At 37.7% G+C, this 25,314-nt stretch overlaps 1 protein-coding gene and 2 non-coding genes across 3 annotated transcripts in view; 1 reads left to right on the forward strand and 2 right to left on the reverse strand.

The window, feature by feature from the left end:
• Nucleotides 1-25,314, reverse strand: part of LOC117563887 (semaphorin-1A) — a 217,539-nt gene that overhangs the window by 11,363 nt on the left and 180,862 nt on the right. The window contains 14 exon segments of the mRNA XM_034242445.2: nt 470-523; nt 600-870; nt 932-1,139; nt 2,097-2,225; nt 2,314-2,456; nt 2,706-2,817; nt 2,935-3,078; nt 3,970-4,052; nt 11,783-11,928; nt 14,318-14,398; nt 14,510-14,631; nt 14,706-14,847; nt 15,259-15,347; nt 16,356-16,460. Coding sequence (XP_034098336.1) covers nt 470-523; nt 600-870; nt 932-1,139; nt 2,097-2,225; nt 2,314-2,456; nt 2,706-2,817; nt 2,935-3,078; nt 3,970-4,052; nt 11,783-11,928; nt 14,318-14,398; nt 14,510-14,631; nt 14,706-14,847; nt 15,259-15,347; nt 16,356-16,460 — 1,829 coding nt within the window.
• On the forward strand, nt 18,953-19,024 carry Trnad-guc (transfer RNA aspartic acid (anticodon GUC)). The gene has a single exon. It is a non-coding gene; the product is annotated as a tRNA-Asp (tRNA).
• On the reverse strand, nt 19,308-19,379 carry Trnad-guc (transfer RNA aspartic acid (anticodon GUC)). The gene has a single exon. It is a non-coding gene; the product is annotated as a tRNA-Asp (tRNA).

Consider the following 25,314-nt stretch of genomic DNA (forward strand, 5'->3'; position numbering starts at 1 on the left):
ATGCAACTAAAATACGAATGAATGACACGATTTTAGCGACTGGTGATGAGTGCGACTTAATACTAAGATAGACAGTTAGTTAGACAGATATACTAATAGATCAGATACTTTAGTAGACAGACACTCCAACATACAGATAGAGAGACACACACACACACACACACGTAGAGCACAACAAACACAGTTGAAATGTGAGTCTAAGAAATACACCAATCGACGATGTAGTGAGAGATTTCAATCAAATACAAGCGCACCACAAGGATTCGTTTTTGTTTTTTTGTTTTATACTAAATGTCAAAATGTCAACAACATCGAAAAGAGCTCAATGGATACGTTAAGATTAGATTAGTTTAGTTGATAGATTTGATTAGAGATTAGTATACATAAGTAGTACGATAAACAAAGGAAATGATAAATGAGAATAGTTGAGAATTGAGGAACAGGCAACAATGGAAAATTCACGACTCACCTTCTTGACGCTGCGAGTGGTCGAAAAGCCATCGCCGCGTCTATAGTTGTCGCCCTGCAAATGAAAGTTGATTAATAAACAGTTCTCGAAAGTGGATTTTGTGGCAACTTGTTGTTGTTGTTGGACTCACCATCACCTGGTGCGAGCGCAACGTGCCAAAGTTGTCGCGTCCGCGATATGTTTGCTGTGTGTTGTAGCCATCGGGTTGGAACTGGAAGAGCGTCTCCGAGTTGGGTCCCTGATGCATCTGGTGCATCGGTGGCTTCCTTAGCGTGTTCTTTGGCGAGTGCATCTTGTTCTGCGGCGGCGGCTGTGGCAGCAACACCGGCTCCGCATACGTCACCTCCTCCACTTGGGGCAGCAGCTTTGGCTCCTGTTGAATGCGGCACGAAGATGGGAAACTGAAAGAGATGGCAATCATTAGTATTGAGTTCTCTTGAAACTTGTTCTCAAAGTGTTTACCTGTTCACATTCTGACGCTGCTCAAAGTATTCGTATTCAGTGTCGGGATAAGGCAGATTGTCGTCTTCGTCCTTGTGGCAACGACGGCCACAGAAGTAGCCTGTAAAGAAGCCCACAAGCAGCGAGAATATCGAACCAGCCAAGACGGCCATGACGAGAGTTTCCACCGTGTACTGTGCATTGATAATATCTGCAGAGATTTGTGGACCTTCGATTAGTAAATGCCCCGAAACCAGAGATCGAATTGATCAAACACAGCGAGATAAAGTTGGTTTCAGGGATTGAACAGCGAACCACAAATGTTGGATAAGGTGTGTCCATATGTGTGTGTATAGGTGTGTGTGTAGTTATGTGTGTGTACATATAAGATCCATTTTGTAACGACATCAATAAACATCCAAACATCGAAAATATTTAGAATGGTTTTTGTATTGGTTTTTTTTTTAAATGAAATGAAACAAGAAGAAGAGAAACAACATCAACGAATTAATACGAGGAACAACAACAATGTTTGCTTTGTTTATATATTAAATATAGAGTTTAGTATGTACAGAAAGTTATTAAAGTGTAGAAGAGTGAGTGAAAAAGCTAATTAGAAATGTGTAGAATAGATTGAAAATATATAGTTTAAAGAATAAATGATTATGAAAGCGAATTCAAATGACACAAATATGTGAATTAAGTTCAAATTGAAATTGCATAATTCAAAGCCACATTTAAAATACAATCAGCAAATAAAAACAAAGTTCAAGATAAATAAAGTTATGGTCGAAGTAAGGAGAGTGACTGCAATAAAAAAAAGTAAGCTGTATAAAATGTAAATATGTTTACTGTGTAGCTGCTGCATTCAAGATGATAACAGAGCAGACGGACTAAAGTGCAGGGTAAATGTTGATTGAAATTGCAAAGCATAAAGTGGCAATATGCAAAGAGACAGAGAGAGAGAGAGAAAGAGAGAGAGAGAGAGGACACTCGAGGTAGCACCTGGTGTTGTGTTTCTGTCTGCAGCGAGTTAAATGAAAATGTGATTTGCAAAATGACAACAGACTTGGTGAGCATGATAAAAATACGAGTATTTACAACAAGGAGACAAAATGAAGCTCATGCAAAACAGAGAGAGAGAGAGAGAGAGAGAGACATGCAAACGAAATTGTTTCGAACTTACCTTCAAAGTTCTTATCGATGTTGTCAATGATTTCCTGATCCTTGCTCTGACGCCTCGAATCCAGCAAGTCCATGTCATTGCGGAAACCTTTTTGTTCCCCCACATTAGCATCCTTCGAGTTGATTTTACCTGAGCGGCGAGAGAAGAGAGAGAGAGAACGTCATGAGTTAGTGCTTTAATTTCGATGGCTGGCAGTTGAATTGGCCATTTAACTCACCTGAGGGGCATGCGGCATGCTGACCCGTTGCCACATTCTGATAGAAATAGTTCTCCTCGAGCCAACGTGGCGCGCCATGCGAGCGACACTTGCCAGCAATTTTATCCCAGGCACAATACGGATCCTGCAATGCGACGCATTCACTGTCGAATGGAGAGGGGGGGAGAGTGTGTGAGGAGGTGTAAACATATTGCAAATTGTGAAATGTAAAACGCCATAAATGCACATCAAGTGGGGAGAGCGGAAGAGAGCGGGAGGCAGACGGAAAGCTCTTCAGTCGACGCATGAAAGTCACGCAAATTGTTACATGAAATAAAAATGGCATTGTCTGCTGCAATCTGTGCCTCTTCACTCTCCTCTCACTCGGGGTTCCTCTTATTTACGTTACTTACCTGCAGCTGGTGATTTTGTCGTTGTGACATCGATGCAGTTGTATGGCTATCACTTGACTATCTGTCACAATGATTAATTTGCCATCGTCGTAGCTGCCATCTTTCGGTTGATCTGCAAAATTGCGAATTCATTTTACAATGCCAGCTCGTTACACGTTTTTCTTTTTAATTGAGTTGCATTCACCAACAGCAACTGCAACTGGCTTTGTTAACTCCCTTCTTCACTTACCGTATTGCATGGTGCGCACAATTTCCAAATTGCGAATCGGTTCGCTCTTGGGCAGCACATCGATCTCCTCGATGACCACTGAGGTCACTTTTTCCGCCGAGTCTGCTGACTCGGCATTCACTGACTTGATGATTTTGCCATGATCTGTAAATGTGAAGTGCACAATTCAATTATCAAGTATACGCAGAGTAAGTGCTGTTTAAACTCTTTTGATTTTCGTTACAATGATGGAATGGAATCAACATTGAATTATCATATAATGTGTACTTTAGAACATAAATATTAAGTAAATTAGAATTTCACTTATTAAGTATTCGCAAACTAGATACTAGAAACTAACATTGGCTAATCAAGTATACTTTAGTCTATAAATATATCGTCATGTAAATTTCATTGTAACGCTTTTTCGGAAATGGGTAGAATTTAACATTCAATAAAGTATTAGTATACAAATATCAAGTATACGCCAGTTAAATGCAGCCTAAAATCTTTTTGAAACCGATTAGAATTTAACATTCAATTATCAAGTATGCGTGAGAATACAAATCTTTAAATTAACATTGAATTATTAAGTATTCGTTAGTTTACAAATATTAAGTATACGTCAGTATAGTCTTCACTACAATAATAAAATGGAAGTTAATAGAATTTAACATTCAATTAGACATAAGTATACAAATATTAAGTATACGTCATGTAAATTTCAATTCTTTGCAAATGAGAGTATAAAAATATTAAGTATACCTAAATTGAATGTAATTCAAGCACTTTTCGGAATCTAAAAGAATCTAACATAGACTTATCAATACTAAAAATATTATGTATACGTCAGTTAACCGCAACTTAAACTCTTTTTAGCATACACTGCTGATTTCACAGAGTATGCCAGGTTTATGATGCCTGGCGGATAACGAACGCATCCACAACAATTGATATCGTGCGCTCTGCGCTGTCAGAGCAGATTGCCTCGTGCAGCCCTTTGGGCCCATAAAGCTGTCTGTCTGTCTGAGTTTGATAGCATGGAATGCAACTCACCTGTGCCAACGAAAATCACATCATATGTCTTGCCGCCGGGCGTTTTGATCTGGGCATCGACAGCGATTTGTGTGAAGCGATAGCTGCAAAAAGAAATAAAACAGGTTAAAAATGTTTAAGAGTTAAAGTCAGTAAAAGAAAAAGAAGACTCAGCGGAGTGATTAGTAAAATAAATCATCTTGAGAGAAGAGATTGGCTTATAAGAGCTGAAGCTGCGGATTAGCTATCAAAAGAACTCATCGCCAGCTGCAACTCGAAGTGGAATGGAAGAGGGAATGGGAATTGGATGTGGAAGTGGAAGTGGAAGTGGAACCACAAACAACATGTCAATGCTGCTGCCAGCTGAACGACATAACAGGACATTCTCGATGGGCGGCTGGTTTTTTGGTTAGACACTATTAATAATGGACAGATACCGAGAATGGCAGCAAAGCGAGGCGAATGGCAGCAAACCACAACAGCGGTAGCAACAACTGCGACAGCAGCAACAACCAGAGAAAGAGAGAGAGAGCTGCAACAACAATCGCATTTATATGTAAAAACATATTTGAACGAACAGCAGCAGCAACAGCAACAGCAACAACAGAAACAACAGCAAAAACATGTGAAATAAAAACGGAAATTTCTCTCTGATTTCACCACAAAAATGTTGGACGTTTGCCTCGTTGCTGTTGCTGTTGTCCTTGTTGCAGGCAACATTTGTGGCTGTGCGCTTGGCTGCCCTGTCTATTGTTGCTTCCATGTTGGTTTTTGTGCAACTGTTTTGTGTCCGTCTCCGTTCGTCTCCGTCTCTGACTCTCTGGGTGTGTAAGTTGCTGCCTCGATTTAAATGCAAATGCCCGCAATGGACGCAGCAGCAGCAACTCCAACTCCAACAGCAGCTGCAACTCCCTCGTTCTCTTGCTCGTTGTTTTATTGTTAATTAACAAATCTCGTTTTTTGAGTTTTAGTTATGTTGCTCAATTTTCTAAATGGCAAAAGAATCGCATCGCTTTTTGCTTTTGTCCCTCCCGGGTCGGAGACTCAGTTTAAATGGCCTCCGCTTTGTGATGACTCTTTGCGGTTGCCCTCGACAGCAACAACATCAACAACAACAAAATATATGTACAATAACTATATGAACAATATGTGAAATGTCAAACAAAAGCAGATAAGGGATTGAGCGCAGCACGAAAGTTGCATTTGTTTTAGCTAACAATGAGCTCACATCACAAACATCTTTGATTAGTTTTCACATTTAGTTTTAGATTATTAAATTTTTAATCGGTGGCAGCCTAAACAATTTCACACAAATAAATGTCATTTTAATGTATTTGAAAACGTTTTAAACACCATTTAAAAATAAACTTTAAACGTGAAAAAGTTATTTCCAAAATCAAATTTAGCATGAAAGAAAGGTACACTAGACTCGACTGTAAGATACCCGGTATTCATTTTGAATAATACCTTATACTACAAATATACCAACTTAAAATACCGAAAAATACTGAATACCGAAAAAATACTGATAGCCAATATCCATTTTTCCTAAAACCATATTATAAAAATATACTAAATCAAAATACCGAAAATATACTGAATTAAGGAAAATACTGAATACCCAAAAAATACTGTTATCCGCTACCCATTTTCAATAAAAACACATTCTAAAAAATTATCCAATTAAAATACCGAAAAATATTGAAATATACCGAGGCTGTATTTGGTATATCGACTTACTAATATATTCAAAAAATACCAAAGTGTACCAAAAATACCAGATTAACAGACAAAATGATCCCCAAAAATTACTGAAATATGTCAAAGGCTATATTTGGTATATCGATGTAATACTACATTCAAGATATTCTATGCATAAAGTACTAAAAATACTAAATTAAGAGACAATGCAACAAATGTATTTCTTAAGTAACTTCAACAATTTGTATGCAATCTTAACCAAATTTTCTATAGTAATTAGTTTTGTATGTACCAACAATTTATTTACGGACAGATGAATAATACCCTTCAACTCCATGAGTACCGGGTATAATAAATATTAACCCCACAAAAGTTTCTCCCAAAATCATGTTTAAAAATCTTTCACATCTTGCTGACTTGAAATAATTCAATGCGCTTGAATGAACAAATAAAATCTGGCAAATAACATTTCCAAGTGCTAAGCTTAAGAAATATGTGTCAGGTTTTATGAAATGTGAAAATTTAGCTTGAGCAGCTTATTTTTTTGAATATTGTAAAAGTTTAATTTGATTTGCAATTATGTTTGTGGTAAATAATAACCGAGTTCATGTGAGCTTCAGTAGCATTTAAAACAATGCAATTGAGTAAAGAAAAAATAATAAAAGAAGAAGCTAAGCTGGCAACAAAAAGACAGACACTTTTCTAATTGCTTATGTCTTATGTGAATCGCTGATGTTGATGCGACAGAGACAATGACAGAGAGAGAGAGAAATGCAGCAATTATGTCTGGCAATGACGATGATAAATAAAATATTTAATACAATGAGAAAGAGAGAGAGAGAAAGAGAGCTCTGAAAGCAAAGTTGAGTCGGCTTATAAATTAATTCTCGGAGACAGAGAGAAGAGTGCTGCCAAAAAGTTTGCTGGCCGAAAATTGCAAAATGCTAAAGGCCAGCACACAAAATGGAATTGGATGGAGTCGAGACACATGAAAGATACAAAAAACAAACAAAACTAAAGAAAAGGGAAATAAAAATAAGCATACAGTACAGAAAGGGACACTTTTTGAGGGAGAGTGAAGTTGGCCAGTTCGCAGTTCTCGGTTCTCGGTTCTTGGGTTCAGCTTTCTAGCAGCTGGCAATTGAAACTTGCACAATTGTTGCCAAGTTTTGTGTGTCGCTCCGATGAGTTTGGCCAGCGACAACAGCAACAACAATAAAATAGTCTAGGGACATGGGTCAGAAGTGGAAGTCAACTCTATTCGCTATGGAATGAAATTAGTAAGGCAGTCAGAGAGAAAGAGCTGAAGCTGAAGTGGAAGTTGGAACTGAAGCTAAAGCTAAAGCTGTGGCTGCAGCTGGAGCGCAAGGACATGCATGATAAAGGCCATGACAGTAAAAGTGAGGCAGAGAGGTAGAAAAAGTTGACCGATAAGATAAGCGCAGCGAACAACACAATTGTGGCTGGCACCTTGGTCAACCAGCTGGCAGAAATCTGCTGAGTATGGATACTTCCGGGTCGACCAGGAAACAATTTGTTACAGAGCCGAAACCCGGAGTCGAGTCTGGAGACTGGAGTCTGGAAGTAGGAGCTTCTTGTGACCCCGGCGACTTGCAACTTGAAGCATTTAACTTTTGTCGAGATGCTGAAACTTTCAAGTTTCCCTTGGAAAACTTTGTTAGCGGTGGCAACTCTAGGCCAGCCAACCCAGCTTTAGTCTCGCCATCTCGCTTGGTCTGCCATATGCAAATGAGTATCCTGCGGTGTGTGTGTGTGTGTGTGTGAGAGTGTGAGCGACTGCCAGCAGCTACTTCTGCTGTCCCTCTCTCTCTCTCTTTCTCTCTTCGCAGCTCGTTTCTGTGATTTATTTATTCCCTCAAACACACATTCATACAAAATGGCTGCCGGAAGTGGCTGCTGATTCTTCTTCTTCCTTACTGTTACTGCCAAGCTTTTGCTCAAATAAAATTATAATAAATTTATGCTTCAGCAAAATGCCATAAATTTTGTGCATTTTTGATTTGATTTTGGCATTTGCGCTCAATAATGCCAGAAACAGGCGACCAAACCCAAACTCAACCTGAAATTCGACTCCAAATCGAAGTCGAATTGGAAATACAAACTGAAACAACAACAACAACAAGAACAACTACAACAACTATGGCAACGACAGCTTCTCAACCTCGAATCAGTTGCCAACAATGTTGGTCGCTTTGTGGTCTTCTTCTGTGCTTTTGGGGGGCGGACTTTAACCTTGATTAATTTATGCACATTATTTCAATTGCAATATAATATTTGATAAATGAATTTGCAATTGTTCAATGACGAGCTTAAAGGCTTTCGGCTCGTCAAACTACATTTGAATTATGAACAAAGCCTTAAAACAGAGAGAGAGCAACAATGTTTAAAAGCTTACTTTACAAAAGATTAGCGACAATATCGCAAATTGAGGGTGAAATTGTTAATAAGAAAGGTATTTGTTGCATTGAATGAAATAAAGCCACTAATCAAACATAATTACAAATGATTTTAAGCTCAATAGTTTATTGACACCTCTGAGAACTGAAAGTTTGTACTTGGAAAATTTTAAAAGAACTGAAGAAGCAATGCTAAAGAATACTTTTTAGTAATCATAATCATTCTTTTCTGCCAAATTTAGCTAAGAATATTTTAGTATATTTAAATTAATGGTTAACAGTTAACAGTTACTGCAAAGAGTTGACTGATAACAGTTGACTGTTAATAAAAACATACTAAAATGTTAAGCAGCTGTTAAGTATTTTATTATCCTTTGCTGACAGCAAAATTCCTTGAGGAACTTTAACCTCAAATTCAGCTGCTGAAATACAAATTTTGTTCGTTAATATTCTTAATTCGTAGAATTCTTAGAAAGCTGTTAATAAAACTTTGTTGTTTGATTTGTACTAAATACTTTAACTTTTTCTTGTTATATCTCCCATTAGACTATAACAAATTGGTCTGTTATACTACAAATTAAATCTAAATTTAATCTCTGTATAAGAAATACTTTACAGACTATTAAAAGCGTTGCTTTGTGCTATTAATAATCAGTTGATAATAATTGTACTGCAACATTCCTGTTTTAAATTCCCTATTAAGCCTCTCAAATTCGTCAAATTAAATTTTTATTTAGTATCTATTGAATGAGGAATACACTAATTTATAAAAATGAAGAACAATTGTTAAGAATTGCATTCAAATACTTTCACACTCCCTTCATAAATTCATCATCATTCATATATCCACACAAATTCGTCTATCTATTGTATCTATTGAATAAGGAATACCTTACTTTATAATAATTAAGAACAGTTGTTAAGAATCACACTAAAGGGAGTGTGAAAGTACTCCCTTCATAAATTCATTTATACATCCACACAAATTTATCTGCTGTACCACAAATTAAATTTTAATTTAGTAACTATTGAACATGGAAGATTTTTCTTTATAAATATGAAGAACAGTTGTTAAGAATTGCATTCAAATACTTTCACACTCCCTTCATAAATTCCTTCATACATATATCCACAAAAATTTGTCTGCTGTACTACAAATTACATTTTAATTTAGTATCTATTGAATGAGGAATACCTTACTTTATAAAAATGAAAAACAGTTGTTAAAAATTGCTCTAAATACTTCGACACTCATTTCTCATATTCCCTCTTTAAAAGCCTCACCAATTCGTCTCATGCGCAAATGCTTGGAACAACTGTTTTGCAGTTGTAACTACAACTTGTGCTCGTTGCAGTAACTGCTACTGTCACAGTTAACAGTTAACAGTGCGCAGTCTGGTAGTTACTGTAGTCACAATTTAGTTCTTCTTGTTGTTGTTGTTGCTGCTGTGCATGACCGACTTACGATTCTGGCTTGCCAAATGCAGCAAGTGGGTTGACATATAAATTTCAACAAAAAAGTCAAGTCTGTCGTAACTTTTGTGCACAATTTTTGGTGCTCTTCAATTGTGTTTGGCATGATTAAATTCGGATGCGTGATGTGCGTTTCCCGCTTGCCAAAAAGCCACAAAAAAAGGAAAAAGCACGCAATGAGTCAGCTGCAGCATGAATAAGTGGTCATATACACAATGAAAACCCCGAAGCTGTGAAACTTCCCTCTCTATCTCTCTTTTTCTACCCGCAACCACTTCGCTAATGTTGCTCTCGTCCGTACTTGCATTTTGTTGTGGCTGAATGTGTGTGCTCATGTGGAGAGAGGGGAGGGGGAGGGATGCTCTCCCTACGTGTTCCATATTTCATTCTAATTTATTCAGTTGTGCATACATATTTTCGTTACGGGTTGCGTCTCTCTCTCTCTCTTTCTCTCTCTCGCTTGGCGCATCCATGCGATTCCTTCTAGCTGGCTCGGTTCGTTTGGTTCAAACTATCGCTTGACTGCAGCAACTGTAGCAGGTGGCTGTTCCCCTCTCCCCTCTCCCCTTCTCTACCATCATCCTCTTTCTAGTATGATTTACTCTTTAAAGATGCCCTCTCAAGTCATCGCCCTCAACTCCCCGTAATTGTGGCTCAATTACATGGAAAAGTTGCCAAATTGAATTTTTAAATTTCCACATGTCTGCCTTGAAAATAATTTATGAGCATGCAGAAAAAGCCTCGACTGTGGAGCAGCTGGGCAATTTCTGATGGCTATCAGCAGGTTGCCCTTGCTTTAAGCTCTTCAGCATCAGACTCGATTGTCTGGCCAAGGCAATTTGATAGACTCGCAGACAGACGAACAGACAGACGGACACGGACATGGACCCAAAGTCTGGCATTGCACAAAGAGAATTGTTGTTGAAAAATTAATGCAAATGCTTTTTCACTTTGCATATTGATTGCTAATTGATTTGTTAATGCCAAATGCGGTGAACCACACAAAAAGCACAAAGACTAAACAGCCTTTGATTGCATTACTTTCTACAGCAACAACGAAATTTCACAAAATATAATATGCGCAGCAATTTATCACTTAATAACATCAATAACAGGAAAACTTTAACTTCAAACGAAATGTGGTTAGTTTCCTCAACCATACAATTTTCTACCATAAAATATTTTGGCTTGAAAAAACTTTAACTTTAACTTAGGCAATAGTTATGCTTTCTTGTTATTGGTTAAAATAAGATTTAAGAGTTCTTTGTAAATACTTTTCCTCTACAAAATATTGTATTATGTTCTTCACAATATTTTTTTCCTTAAGTCAAAATTAGTCTATACTTTCTTTTGTAATATAAAATATATTCACTTGTTAGATTTATATTCCAATTATTTAATAAAGTGTTCCTTTCACCTATCACTATTATTATTATTTAAATAGGTGTATACACAATCTTCGCCATTCTATTAATTTTTTTTGCAGTCACTTCTTTTTAAATATCCTATTAATTCATATGCTTTCTGTTGTTGTCTTTATTTTGTTGCTCTTGGTTCTCTTTAAATTTTCAAAAGATTCAAAATAGTTGTTATTGATTTAGTATTGCTATCAAAATACTGTTATTAATATTCTTAATTGTTGTTCTTACTTCTTTTTTTAATTTCCAAAAACGTTATATGTTCATGTTGATTTAACTACGTATCTTCTTTTTAAATTACGATAATTCATATGATTTGTAGTTGATTTAAGTAGCTATCAAAATCCTGCTATTCACTGCCTTAATTTTGTTGTTCTTACTCCTTTTGATACCCTAAAATATTAGGGTAATAACTCTATTTTGTACAGGGTATTCTACAAGACCCGCCAGCTATCGCATGGCAACGAATTTGTTATTTAAATGAAATTAGTTAGATTGGTTCGTCACGTACTCACTCGGCAAAATACTGTGCAATATGAGCCGCAGTTGCAGTCTCAACTTTTTGTAGCGCACACTCACAAAATTTGCGCCCCCCTCTTTTGCCACGCCCACACTTGGCCCCGACTATAGACTGCAGATAGACTACAGACTGTGGCTTTGGCTTTGTGCAATAATATTTACATTGCCGCAACATTATTCGGGGCAACAGTTTTGGGCTACTTTTGCGACGTGACCGTGCAGCAAAGCAACAAAACAAGTCACACCCAAGGACCACAGAGTAGAGAGGGAAGTAGGTGGTGGGAGAGTAGTAAAGTAAGTACTTACATTGTGCTCGTCCGCACGAGAATCGGCTGACCGAAAAATGCCGGAACATTCTCGTCCATTAGTGAATGTGTTTTGATGAAATTTAATGTGGGATCCGGAAGTGTTCGTGAATCATTGTGACAGGATCCGGGTCGCGGTTCAGGAACCTGCAAAAAGACAACAGACAGAGAGACAAATAGAAAGAGAGAGAGAAGACATATATTAGTGTTTTGGCTATACACAGAGATATCGTGACTGCAGTATGGTTATAGTTATGGTTATATGCTCTTCCCTGCCTTCCCCTGCTTCCTATCCATTCCTTTCCCTTGCCTTTCCATTCCTTCTTTTCGTGGCCTTCCCTATCCTTTCCTTTAGTTCCCTATCCTTCCCTTTCCCTCCCTATCCTTCAGTTACCTTCCCTTCAACTCCGTTCCCTATCCTTCCCTTTCCCTCCATATCCTTCAGTTTCCTTCCCTATCCTTCCCATCCTTCCCTTTCCTTCCCTTCCCTACAGTTCCCTCCCTATCCTTCAATTCCCTTCCCTTCAATTCCCTTCCCTATCCTTTCCTTTCCCTCCCTATCCTTCCCTTTCTCTCACTATCTTTCCCTTCCTTTCCCTTTCCCTTCCCTTCTCTGGCCTTGTAATGCGAGCTGCAAAGAGTGTGTATAAATTGCATTTACTGCTTGCTCACTAGACCCGTAACAAATACCCGTACACAACGTTCCGGAAATTGCACAGCACGGCCAAGTGCAGCCGGACAAAAGCAGCGAGTGTCCTTTGTGTGTGTTGGTATGTGTGTGTACGTGTGTGTGTTGTCCGTCTCGGTCTCCGTCTGTGTGAGCTTGCTGTTTTGGCAATGATTTGGTTTATGAATCGCCAGCGGAAAGTGCGCGCTCAACTGTTGACTTGCCAGCTGTCTCTCTCTCTGTGTATGTGTGTGTGTGTGTAAAATATAAAGTCAGCATTCATACGTGCAACTCGCGCAAGGATATCCACGCTCCTTTCCTCCTCCCCTCTTCCTTTCTACCGCTGTCTGTGGCTTCAAATGGCCAGCAAAAAGGGCAAAAAGGTTCTGATTTCTGCACTGTAATTTGACTCTACACATTTTGACAGTAATTGGACTCGACGCTTTTCGCTCTCATACACATAACTGAGCTACCAAGAAGCGTCTGAAAAACTTTACAGACTTAAAGTATTCAGCTGAAAAAATGTCATTTGAATATGCTACTAATTTTGTGTGCTAGTCTATTAAATTGTTGAATTTAATGTGTCAATGAAATTACTTCTATATTACAAATTTACTTTGGTCTCCTTTTAGCTTTACCTTTATTTCATTTCATTGAGAATTTCATTATACCTACAATGTTTTATTATTTGCCTAAGCAAAATTTGCTATTTATATTGCTATAGAACTGAAAATTATGAAGACTGACTTAGGTACACAATGAACCCAAAATAATAAGCAATTTGTACATTTAACAAAATGTCAAATTGAGTATTATTACATTATCAAATCAGTCATTGTTTGGTATAGTTAAAAGTAGTAAAAGTGTGCTCAACTGTAAGATACCCGTTACCTATTTCTAATAAAATGTTATTTCTTAAATATACCAAATTTATATACTATAGTTTAGTATTGCGTGTACTAATTATAGCTTAAAAATTACGCTTTATAGCTTGAAGATATTCAACATATTGAAAGTCTTTGCTTAACGGTCAAAGTACCTCAATAAATAAATTCTTTCTTTGATAAATTAAATTCAAAACTAAGCGTTACAAACTCAGCTTTACCTATATATTTTAAATCCTGTTGAGTGTATACATAATTTGCATTAACCTAACAAGATTTTCATATTAATTTGTAGTCTATTCCATTCCCCTTTCTTACAACACTTCTCTTAAATCAATCCCTCTTTAACATTTCACTTGAAAAGCAATTCTTTTAAAGTTTCCTCAACTTGAATCTCAACTCTTTAAAAAGCTCAAATGTATTTTTAAATGTACTCGTTGCTTTAAAATCTCTTTCCTTTTGAGTTGAAGTTTCATTCAAATAGCATTCAAACAGCTTGGCTCGAGTGCAGTTTAAGTGTGATATTAAAAGTTTTATGCATTCTTTTTCGTGTTCGTCTTGTGTTGTGTGTATAAGAACAATTGTATTTTTTTTTGTTTTTGGCCAGAATGATATTCAATTTCTAATTTGGCTTCTGCCCCGTCAAGTGTAGTTGGCCACAAAACGGAAAAGCAGAAAGCAAATCGCTGGCAACATGTGCAACACTCATCCAGACAGCAATCAACTCACAGACGTCGCTAACTGCCATTGAGAGCATTCAGTATTCGGTTCGGTTTTTGGATGTGTTGGCATTCGTAATTCAAATGCAAATTTTTGGCAAAAGAAAAGTTCTTTCATTCCGGCCAAGGCCGGAACAAATTCGTGTGGCCATAAATTGTGGCACAGCTGCGTTCAAGTGTTGTTCTTCCCCCTCTTCCTCGCTCAAGTGTTGAGCATTAACCGTAACCACATATGAGTTTGAAGTAGAAACGTAGTCGTTACTCACCTTGGCGTTATTCACTGGCAGCCAGTTGGAATTGATGCCGCTTTGCTCCTTGAACTGTCCCTCGAATGTGTCGGCAATGTCCTGTAGATTACAAAATGGGAAGACAGAAAGTAGAGTTTAAGATGATGACCCGCTGAGTGGAAGACGAAGACGAAGAAGGAGAAGGAAGGTAAATCGTAATTGTGCACTCACCTGCAAGGCGAAAGCACAAACCGCTGAGCCGGGAATTGAATTTGTTGGCGTATTAAAAACGCCGTAAATCAATTTGGAGCTCATGGAGCCGTACTGTCCCTCGACGAGATTGCTTGCCGATTCTATAAGAGAGAGAGAATAAAATGTAGTATATATAAAAGGTAAGGTATATACACAGCAAATCAAGGCCACTTACGTATCTCATTAAAGTAGAACGGATAGTCGCCCGGTATGGAGCAATTCAGGCGAGACTTGAGGAACGAGGTCCAGCGATTGCGGAAACGATGCGGGCCGCCTTTATCCCATTTGCAGACGCGTGCGACGCGCGAATAAATCGCCTGAAATAGCATAAAAGATAAATATTAATGCGCAGCAGGAGGTGGGTGGAATATCCATTGATGTGGTCGTTGGTCGTTGGTCGTTGTTGGCCGGGTTTTCCCTTTTCGGCCCATAAACAAATAGCCGGCCAAAATCCAAAACCGATAACTGTATTTGGCGACGGACCAAAGCCAAAGCCAAAGCCGGAAGTGTGCGCACGAACGCAACGCAAACACAGGCAAAATGGCTGCCCAATATGGCGGCATTAGAGCGGCTTTCCTCCCTCCCTCTCTCACTCTTGTCCAATTATAACCACATGCATTTGTTGTGTGTAGAAATTGGTTTTGGTTTCATATTTTACATATTCAAAAGAGCGAGCGAGCGAGAGAGAGAGAGAGTTCGATGTGATATCGATTGATTCCAACACTCACCTTGCCGCAGTTGATGAATTCCACCGCCGTTTCCCGAAAGAAGAAATACACGAAATCTCCCTGCGTAAATGAGCTCACAAAATTTGGCGCTAGAGAAACGAGAGAGAAACGAAAAAAGACAAATGTGTAAATTGTTAAAAAAGTTTAGTCATAAATCGCATTTATAGTTCTCGTTGGCTGTAAACATTTTATAGACACGCTTCGGTTTTTGTTTGTTATTTTTTCGGGAATTGGGATAGATTTATGAGCAACTCGTGCCGATGACAAGACAATCGATAACAAGCCAAGCATATCGAATGCCAGTTTACGATTCAAACATGAGCCATAAAGTTGAGTTATAGATTTCAGGATTAACATATTATGCGCCATCGTAACTATAAAGTTACGGCAACTTTCGGTAATCTAATCAGCGAACGATATGCGAGATTCGATAAACAAATTTACGCACGCATCGCGCATTTGAAATTTAAATGAATTTAAATGAAAGTGTGAAGTTTAATCACGAAAGACTCCAGAGACATTTTCTTTGATTTTGCTGGCTTTAAAGTTCTTAATTTCCCGGTACACGCAACACGTCGCAAGGCTTCTTCATAAAGTATTCAGGAAGCGCGTAACGAAGCGACAGACGGGGAAGGGGAAGGGGATTGGGACGGGATGGGGGAATAGCAAAGGACTGGCTGGCATCGGATCGGACAAGCAGTCGAAGCTGTCATGTCTATTCAGTTAATGGACGTCTGCCATATGAAAATCGAGGCAACGCGGCGAGCACTCGAAATATGCAAAAGGCAACCGCACTTTGCCTCTCACCTCACCTCACCTCTCACACGCAATACGGCATCATCGTCCACGTCCTGATTGCAGGACACACGGACTCACAATCAGACTTAATTCAATTCGCAGTCAAGGCATTTCCAACTAATATATAGAAACCACACACACACACACAGAGAGAGAGAGAGAACAGACAATACTCTCTACGAACAGCACAACAATAATCATAACAGAGCTCTGACATTTTCAATTACCAGAAGTGCTTCACTACAAGCTGTAAAAGGAAGGAATAATGGATGGAGAGAACTTCTTCAGCAACAACTTACCATTGAGACTGAGGCTATCATATTGTTCCGTCTGGAGAGGCTCACGATAGATAATCGGATCACTGCCACTGAAATCGGCTACAGTGCCTGAGTATAGTTCGTTGTCTGTAAGCAGAAGAAGAAACGAAAAAGAGAAGTTTTTAATAAGTACTGTGAATAGTTAAACAACTTAAGCTTAAATGTAAACAAGCAACACGTCAAATATAAATATATTAAATATAGATTGTGACGTGCGACACTAAAAAAGTAGGAAAGCTGCAGTCGAGTGTGCTCGACTGTGAAATACCCGCTACAGTGTTGTATTATACTTTGAATATACCGAATTATTATACCGCAAAAATGCCAAAACATAGAAAAATCTATATTTGGTATATTGATATAGTACTACAATCAAAATATATCCTAGAGTGTGGTAATATTCTTTGAATATACCAAATCAAAAATCCGCAAAAAATACCAAAATCTATATTTGGTATATTTATATAGTACTACAATCAAAATATTTCCTAGAGAGTGATAAAATTCTTTGAATATACCAAATCAAAATTTCACAAAAAATGCCAAAATCTATATTTGGTATATGGATATAGTACTACGTTCAAAACATACCATAGTATGCAGTATTATTCTTTAAGATTGTCAAAATAATATACCACAAATATACCAAAATATAGTAAAGGCTATATTTTGTATATTGGTATATTACTACGTTCTAAATATACCATATATTGTGGTATTATTATTTAAATATATCAAATTAATACCAAAATCTATATTTGACATTGATATAGGACATTGAAAATATACCATATGGTACGAAATATACCAGATTGTTAACCAAAGGTAAGAAGTAGTTTTACTCCATACAAAAGGAATTTCTTAAATAAATTCTAAATCATTCAGAAATCATAAAGACTATGGTTATTATTGTAATCAAAATCCAAAATTATGTTTTACGATTTAACATTTGGTTTGCGTTCGTTCAATTATCTTAAAACAGAAAAATGATTCCAAAATCATTGCTAGCTTTACTTTAAGTGCTTATCAAGATTCATAAGATTCATCTTTACTCATCTCCATTTAATCTCATCTTAACAGCAAATTTGTTTCGCTTAATTGAAAACGCAATCAATAAAGCTACGTTTCCATTTCCATTTTATGGTACAAACAAATTGCTGCTTAAATTATTTATGCATAATCTAAACGCCATCGTTATATTGGCTAATAAATGTCAATTATGCATCGCATTTTATTAACTGTAAATGATGTTTTTTTATGCGCACTTTTTGTATCACATTTGCAATGCAATAAACAATTTTCGTTTTTCGTACGCTTTTTTGCTTTTTTGCGTGTCAAGAAACTTGTTTTTTAAGGGCAATTTGTGTGTAACTAAAATATGCAAAAGACTGAAATTACTTATTGCTGGGCACATTTGCTGAAACAATAAAATTTTAATCAATTTGTTGCACATACGCACCGTTGTGCGGCCTACGAAAGATGAGAAAATGAGAAATTTGTGCGCAAATTTAATTAAGTTAAACGACAAACACAACAGCCAGAGCAACAACAGCAGCAACAATAATAACAACAGCGAAACTTTTGACATGTCTCCGGCGACATTGAATTGCCCTGCGGCCAACAGGGAACAGTGAAGACTTCTCCCGCCTCCTTTTGGTTGCCGCCCTCAGCCCAGACATAAGATAAATGAGTTTTTTTCAGCCTCAACTTTTTTACTTGCCTGTCTCAACTGCTGTTGGCTTTGGCTTTGGCATTGTCAAACTTCAATTCCACGAGCCAAAGAAATATCAAAAAAAAAAAGAAGGAAGGAAAAAAACGAAACACAGCAACAGCAGTCAGCAGGCAGTAGCAAGTAGATCGCGAGGCAGGAAATGCCAAGCAAGCTGGCAACGTTGCCCGCTTATTGTCTGGCCGGAAATGGCTTTGCCTTTGGCCCGAAACAACAGCAACCACGCCCCCGCCCTCCTCACCTACTATGTACATCGTCGAGTCACAGTCAGTGTCCAATGGAGCTCATTGCGAGCCCAGCGGCTCAATGACAGAATCGATTTCTGTTGTTGGCTTTGTGCGCTCTGTGTGCCTTCAGGACGTTTTTGGGCAAAAGTTCGAGAGCAAGCCAAGTACACAGCATTATCGCTGCATCTAAAACTCGAAGAGAGAGGGAGAGTGACAGAGACAGAGACAGCGACAACGACAGATGTAAGCAAGCAGATGTACAATAAACAAATCTTGCAGCATTCTATACACACACTCATTTTTGCATATCGTTCGTTTTGGTTTTTCGTGCGCAGTCAGTCGTTAGACATTTGCTGTCATTGCTAACCATCAAAAGTAATTTCAAATCCCCTCCCTATTTTATAAAATTTGTGTAATTACTCACACTCAGAGAGGCGAAAGCAACAGAGAAGAGAGAAAAATAAAGAAAACTTTGACAATAAATTATCTTTTTAATTTATCAACGTTGTTAAATACAAAACAAAACGTTGCTTATTATCATCACTAGAAACATTCTCTCTCGAATGTGGAAAACGTATTAGAAGCGTCTAGAAGTTTGGTATTTTTCACCCCGATGATCAACATCCTCGATAGTATAGTGGTTAGTATCCCCGCCTGTCACGCGGGAGACCGGGGTTCAATTCCCCGTCGGGGAGAGATGTGTAGACATTTTTTTTTATTCACTTTTTTTTAATTTTTAAATTTGCATTTTAGTATTTAGTTTTTATGAATATTTATTAATTGCATATAATCTAGTATTCTAATTGGCTATGCTAATATTGGTTTTACAGTTCGGCAAAGCACACTTTTCTGCATAATTAAGTATAATTTGTGCCACAATGCATGCCAAGTATTTAAAAATTTCAATAATCTATTCAAAATCCAATTAAAATAGTTAATATGAATTTTAAAAAAGTAAAAAAAAAGATTTGAACATCTCTCCCCGACGGGGAATTGAACCCCGGTCTCCCGCGTGACAGGCGGGGATACTAACCACTATACTATCGAGGATGTTGTACGTTAGGTGGCGTAATAGATAATTTACGATAAGACTGTGAAAAAGAAGAATTCTAAAAGCGAAGAATAAAGCAAGAACTACAAATAATAGATTTGCATTATCAAATCTAAATTTAATCTTATCAAACTTTCAGACAAGCTGTTGCTGAAGTATCGCAACAATAATAGTCACTAACTTTTCTATTCTCCCGACTACTATCGGATAATCAAACAATTTTCCATTAGGATAAACATATCAGAAATTGTTAAAAAGACCCCACAAATGTGAAATACTGACAGGCGATAGAGAAGAGCGTTAAGCCACATGGATCAGAGCGTGGATTTTGGACACATAAATGCCGCAAACTGTCCGACAATTTATGCAAAACTGTGAAAATTGCATAATTATGAAAAGCTTACATGAATTTGAATTTGATGCGTGCATTATAATTTCATGTTAATTTTCGCGTGTACACACATTCCACACTCAAACACACACACACACAGGTGGAAGCAGGGCTGGATTGTGGTGATTGTGGGCGTGAAATCTGTGTGCGGCAATCGATAAAATTTACAACAGCGCAATTCTCACGCACGCAGCTTTGCCACGTGTACACAGCGGGGGGCGGAGGGAGTGGCAAGAGAGGAATGAGACGTACTCGAAAGTGAATATAAAATTTGAATTACGTGACAAGAACGCAACAGAAAGAGGAAACTAAAAACGCCAACTCTCAAATCCAAAATGCAAAGCGACAGCGAGGCACATTAAAAATGTCGTCTGCTACAAATTAATTTTGCCACTCCCGCTCCGCCCCCCAAGGTGGCCATAACGCACCCGAGATCCGGCCCCTTCTTAATGCAACAGCGACTGTTTAAATTAAGAGGCTGTAAAAGTCACGCGGTGAGTGAAAAGTAAAAGTAAAAGCGGCCCCAACTTTGCCGCCCGCGGCATTTTCTATAGAATTTTCCCATTCGTGTGGTGGTGATAAATAACGAATGCTAATTTTCTATCATGGCGCAATCTGTGCGTGAGGGAGGGGGCGTCTAACATGGGCCAGGTGAAGCTAACGGCCAATAAAAACATTTGCTAAATATGCGCAAAGGGAAAGGCGGCTCACAAAGAGAGAGAGAGAGAGAGAGAGAGGGAGAGACGTCACTGCTTTAAGCTATGCTTAGAACTTTAAGTTTAGTCATTAAACTTTTTTTCGTCGTTCTTGAAAATGGTCAGAATATGCAAATTTCACAAATGAAATTATGAAACGAGCCATAACAATGCCCCAACTCAAATCTCATGAATTCATTTCGAAATGGAAATCATCTTGAAAATGTAAGAATTTTTTATAGAGATTTGACTAATTACAATTGTGGGAATACATAAGGAAATTCAGGAATGAAATATGTAGTAGAAGAAGTTTTCTAAAGAATAGAAAAGAAATATGTCGTTAATATTTATGTTGAAATTGTAAGAACTTTTTCAAAATATTATCTGAAGTGAAATTTTGGGAAGTGAAGAAGAAATACAATAAAATTTTTGTTGATTTCAATATATTGGGATAATATTTCGTAAACATCAGGTTTGAAATAGAATCATTAATGTTGAATATGCAAGAACTTTTTCTAGAGATTTAACTATTCTTTATGTATTAAATTTATTTTAAAATCAATATAGAAATATGTCGTAAATATTCATGTAATTATTTAATATATTGTGATAAAAGTTCATCAACATCAAGAAAGAAATATGTCGCAATCATGTATGTTGGAAACTTAAGAACTTTTTGAAAATATTTAGCTAATTATAAAAGTAAAATTGTGGGAAGTTGAAAAAGAAATATAAAAAAATTAATGTTGATATCTAATATATTGGTATTATATTTAGTAAGCATCAAGATTTTTGGCTGAGGATTTAACTATTATTTATGTATCTATTTTCTCAAAAATTGAGTGTCGTAATATGTCGTAAATATTCACGTTATTGTTTACTATAATGTCATAAAATTTGATCAAAATCAAGATAGAAATATGTCGCAATCATGTATGTTGGAAACTTAAAAACTTTTTCAAAGTATTTAGCTAATTACAGAAGTAAAATTGTGGAAAGTTAAAAAAGAAATATAAAAATGAATGTTGATATCTAATATATCGGGATTATATTTAGTGAGCATCAAGATTTTTTGCTGAGGATTTAACTATTATTTATGTATCTATTTTCTTAAAATTTAGTGCCGTAATATGTCTTGAACATTCACGTTATTATTTACTATATTGTGATAAAATTTGATCAAAATCAAGATAGAAATATGTTGCAATCACTTAATGTGAGGCCGAATCAGAAATGTGATTTAACATTCCAGCTAGTAGATTTATGCAATAATTGCAATGTTGTGCATGCTCAATTGCTGTCTTGCGGCAGGCGACAACCCTGACAACCCTGGCTGACGTGCGTGTCAAAGGCCAATGGCAACCCTTGCCGCTGGGGCCAACTCGTTGAGCTCGTTGAGGTCAAAGGGCAATGCAAAATTTATGAATCGCAGGTAATTAACAATGGAAATGCAATTTACATCGCGGCCCAAGTTGCCATTGTTGCTGTCGTTGTTGTTGCTGTTGTTGTTGCCAGCTAACGAGGCGCACAATAAACACAACTACCCCACTCTTCAGCTCTCCCTATCCCTCTCTCTCTCTCTCTCTCTCGCTCCCACTCTGTTTCTCTCTTTGCACTGTGCTGCCAAAGTTTCGCTGGCAATGTCATAGTTGGGGCGCTTGTCGCTGTCGCTTGTCACAACATCGACAGAACACGAAAAGTTGTGCAACTCCCTCTCTTGCTGTCTCCCTCTCTCTATCGCTCTCTTTGCTGCGCTATCTCTGTCTGCTGCCCACGTGCAGCTTTTCAGTTTGGATCTAATTGGTTTTTCTTCTTGTTGTCGTTGGCGTGTCCTCGTTGACGTTGTTGTTGTTGCTTTTCTCTTTTACTTGTCGCCATTGTTTCGTGCAGCGCCGTTTGCTTTTATTGTTTGCTCATTACCTGGGCGACCAGCAGCAGCAGAAGAAGAAGCAGTACGAGGAGCAGGAGGAGGAGCACAAGCAAGAGGAGGAGCACAATCAAGAGGAGGAGCAGCTGCAGGCTGGCGGCGTTGCCACCTTGTCCGCATTGCAGCAATTGCAGCGCTTAACTCATTTTAAATGACAATCTAGCGTGCAAAAATTATGCACACTTCCCTTCCCCCTTTTCACCCTTCTTCATTCTTCTCTATACATGAAAGTCACTTTGACTAGGTTTTGTGCAAATATTTGACCGACTTTGTGTCTGTGTTTGAGTCTGCTGCAAGTTCGATAAACCCTTAAAGCATGTTAATCGATAACGAGGATGGATAGCAAGAGCGGAAAAGGCTCTTTAAACTGTCGACTGGCATCGTCGAAGGCGCAACACGAAACGAAGGCTCATCGCGTTGACTGCGGCAATTTGCATATTTTTGCATGTTCTAACATGCAGCACAGACACACACACACACACTCACATACACAAGGCAAACTAATACATAAATTACACTCATTTTCAATGACAGTCAGGCGAGTGTTTAAGCACGCGTAACTTTATTACATGCCACATGCCGCAACGTTCGCGCCACCAACCGACCAAAAAATATGTGAGAAAGGTGCAGTTGAGTGTGCTCGACTGTGAGACACCCGACAAAGCATTCTTAATAAACGCAGAACAGTCAAACAATGGTATTATCGATAAAATATAGAAAACGTATGTATATAAAGAGATAATACTAGAATATACCACGAGGCATATTTAGTACAACTGTACAGCATTGTCATGAACATATACTGAATTAATATATCGGCAAAATACTAAAATATAAAGAGATGCAAATTTGGTCTAAAAGTATACCACATCATTCAAATTATACCATAGAGTTCAAAATATATGGTATAACAATACACCAAAACATTCAAATTATACCATAGTTCAAAATAAGTGGTATAACAATATACTATAGCATTCAAATTATACCATAGAGTACAAAATATACTACGTATTATAACAATATACCAAATCATTCAAATTATACCATAGAGTGAAAAATATACTATATACATATTTATGTTTTCTCCTTCATTTAAGCATTTTCTGTCGTCAGTACGTCATAATACCTCTTTACTACCTTTGCTTAACGGGTATAAAAATCCCGAACCACGAACCAAAAACTAAAACCTGAACATGGAACGGAGAATGGAGAACTGAGAACCGGAGCAAGCAACGCCAAAAGGTTAGGCCCAGGATATGCTTTGGCCGTGTTTTTGGGGCTTGTAACTCGCCGCGCTTGCGTTTTAAATATTTTATGTAAACATATTTTTCGGACAGGTTTTTGTCGTTGTGCAAGTCAGAGGGAGAGAGGGGAGGAGGTGGAGGAGTCGAGGGGTTGCTTTATGCCACTTTAATTACGGGACCTGCGTGTGTGTCGAGTGTAAAGCCGTTAGTTAAATAGCTCGTTTAGGAATAATTATGTACACACACACACACACACACACACACATTCGTCTGGCACAAGTGCAACCTTAGTCCTTCCTTCCCTCCTCCTCCCCTCACACACACTTTAGCACAATATCCATTTTAAATGGCAAAGCAGGTGGCAGATACCAAGAGGCAACATTGAGGTGCAAAGAGAGGAAGCGAAGGCAGCTCAATGTACTGCAAATTACTTCATTCGCAGTCGGCACACTTAAGGGGCAAGGCGGGGCGGGGGCGAGGCAGTGACTAATTGATGGGCTGCTCAGCGACAACATTAAGCTGAAGAGACACCAGCATATTATGGCTTTAAAATTACATCTAAATAAACTCGCGAATATTATTCACTTGAGTTGGGTTTTCCCTCCATATTAAGATCGACTTATTTAAAACTCAACAGCAAATTTATTGCGAAGCAATTAAAGTGAATTAAAAAACGACATTTGAAAACGGTCTGTGAATTAATACGAAATTCAAAAGGTCAGACTGGAAATTAAATACAATTTAAATTTCTTAAAAATATATAAAAAGTATCTAATATACTGCAGCTCTTCGGACTTTCCTTAAATAAAAAGTATCTAATATTCCGTCATTTGAATTCATCTCTTTTTCACTGAAGAACTTTTCCAAAATCTCTCTAAAGTAAAATGCCAAAGTACTTTTTTTTCATATAACTATTTCCGTTTCTAAACGCTCTATAGCACTTTTTCTCATCTAACTATTTCTATTTCTATTTATTTAAATATTTGCCAAGTCTACTTGCTATTGAACTATCAAGCGTCGCTTTTCAATTTAACTTCCCAGACTGTTTTTGCATGCTTCTTCGAGCTTTGTTTGCTTTTCTTTCAGTTGATGCAAGTTTTTGCTCTGCCAGAGTTTTATTGTCCTTGTGGCTATGAATCCTTGTCAAAATTTAGGCCTGCATCCTTCATCATATGTCAGAATCTAAGCCGCAGTCGGAGACTCTTTTCCTTTCAGTCTGGCACAATTTGTTTAAGGATTTAATGATTGCATCATGTCTAGCCTTGATCCAGTTTGTTTTTTGCTTCGACTACGAATTGAGGCTAAGGCCTTCTCTAATTAATCGCAAATAAACTCGTGTGCTTCGATATTAATTACGATTGCCTAAATTTTCATTTTGCATGCCTTAAGTATACACAAAAATATATTTGAAGAGTCGGAGATTGGCTTGAGTCCAGTTCGTTGGCTTGTTTCTGGGTCGCAAGGCCAATTTCGGTATTGGGTGTAATCATTTTTTCAGTTTTTTTGGCTCTAATTACATTTCACTTTGGCAGCGATAAAAATGTGCAGCCAAAATGGAATTATCAAAGCGCTGCAGCAGCTGCCAACTAAGTTGGGAGAGAGTGGAGAGGGAATTTTGTGGCGTGGTCGCAACTTTTGGCAACATGTCTTCGGTTGCCGCATAATTACCGACTT

This window comes from Drosophila albomicans, chromosome 2L (genome assembly GCF_009650485.2).
Source record: "Drosophila albomicans strain 15112-1751.03 chromosome 2L, ASM965048v2, whole genome shotgun sequence".
Lineage (NCBI taxonomy): Eukaryota > Metazoa > Arthropoda > Insecta > Diptera > Drosophilidae > Drosophila > Drosophila albomicans.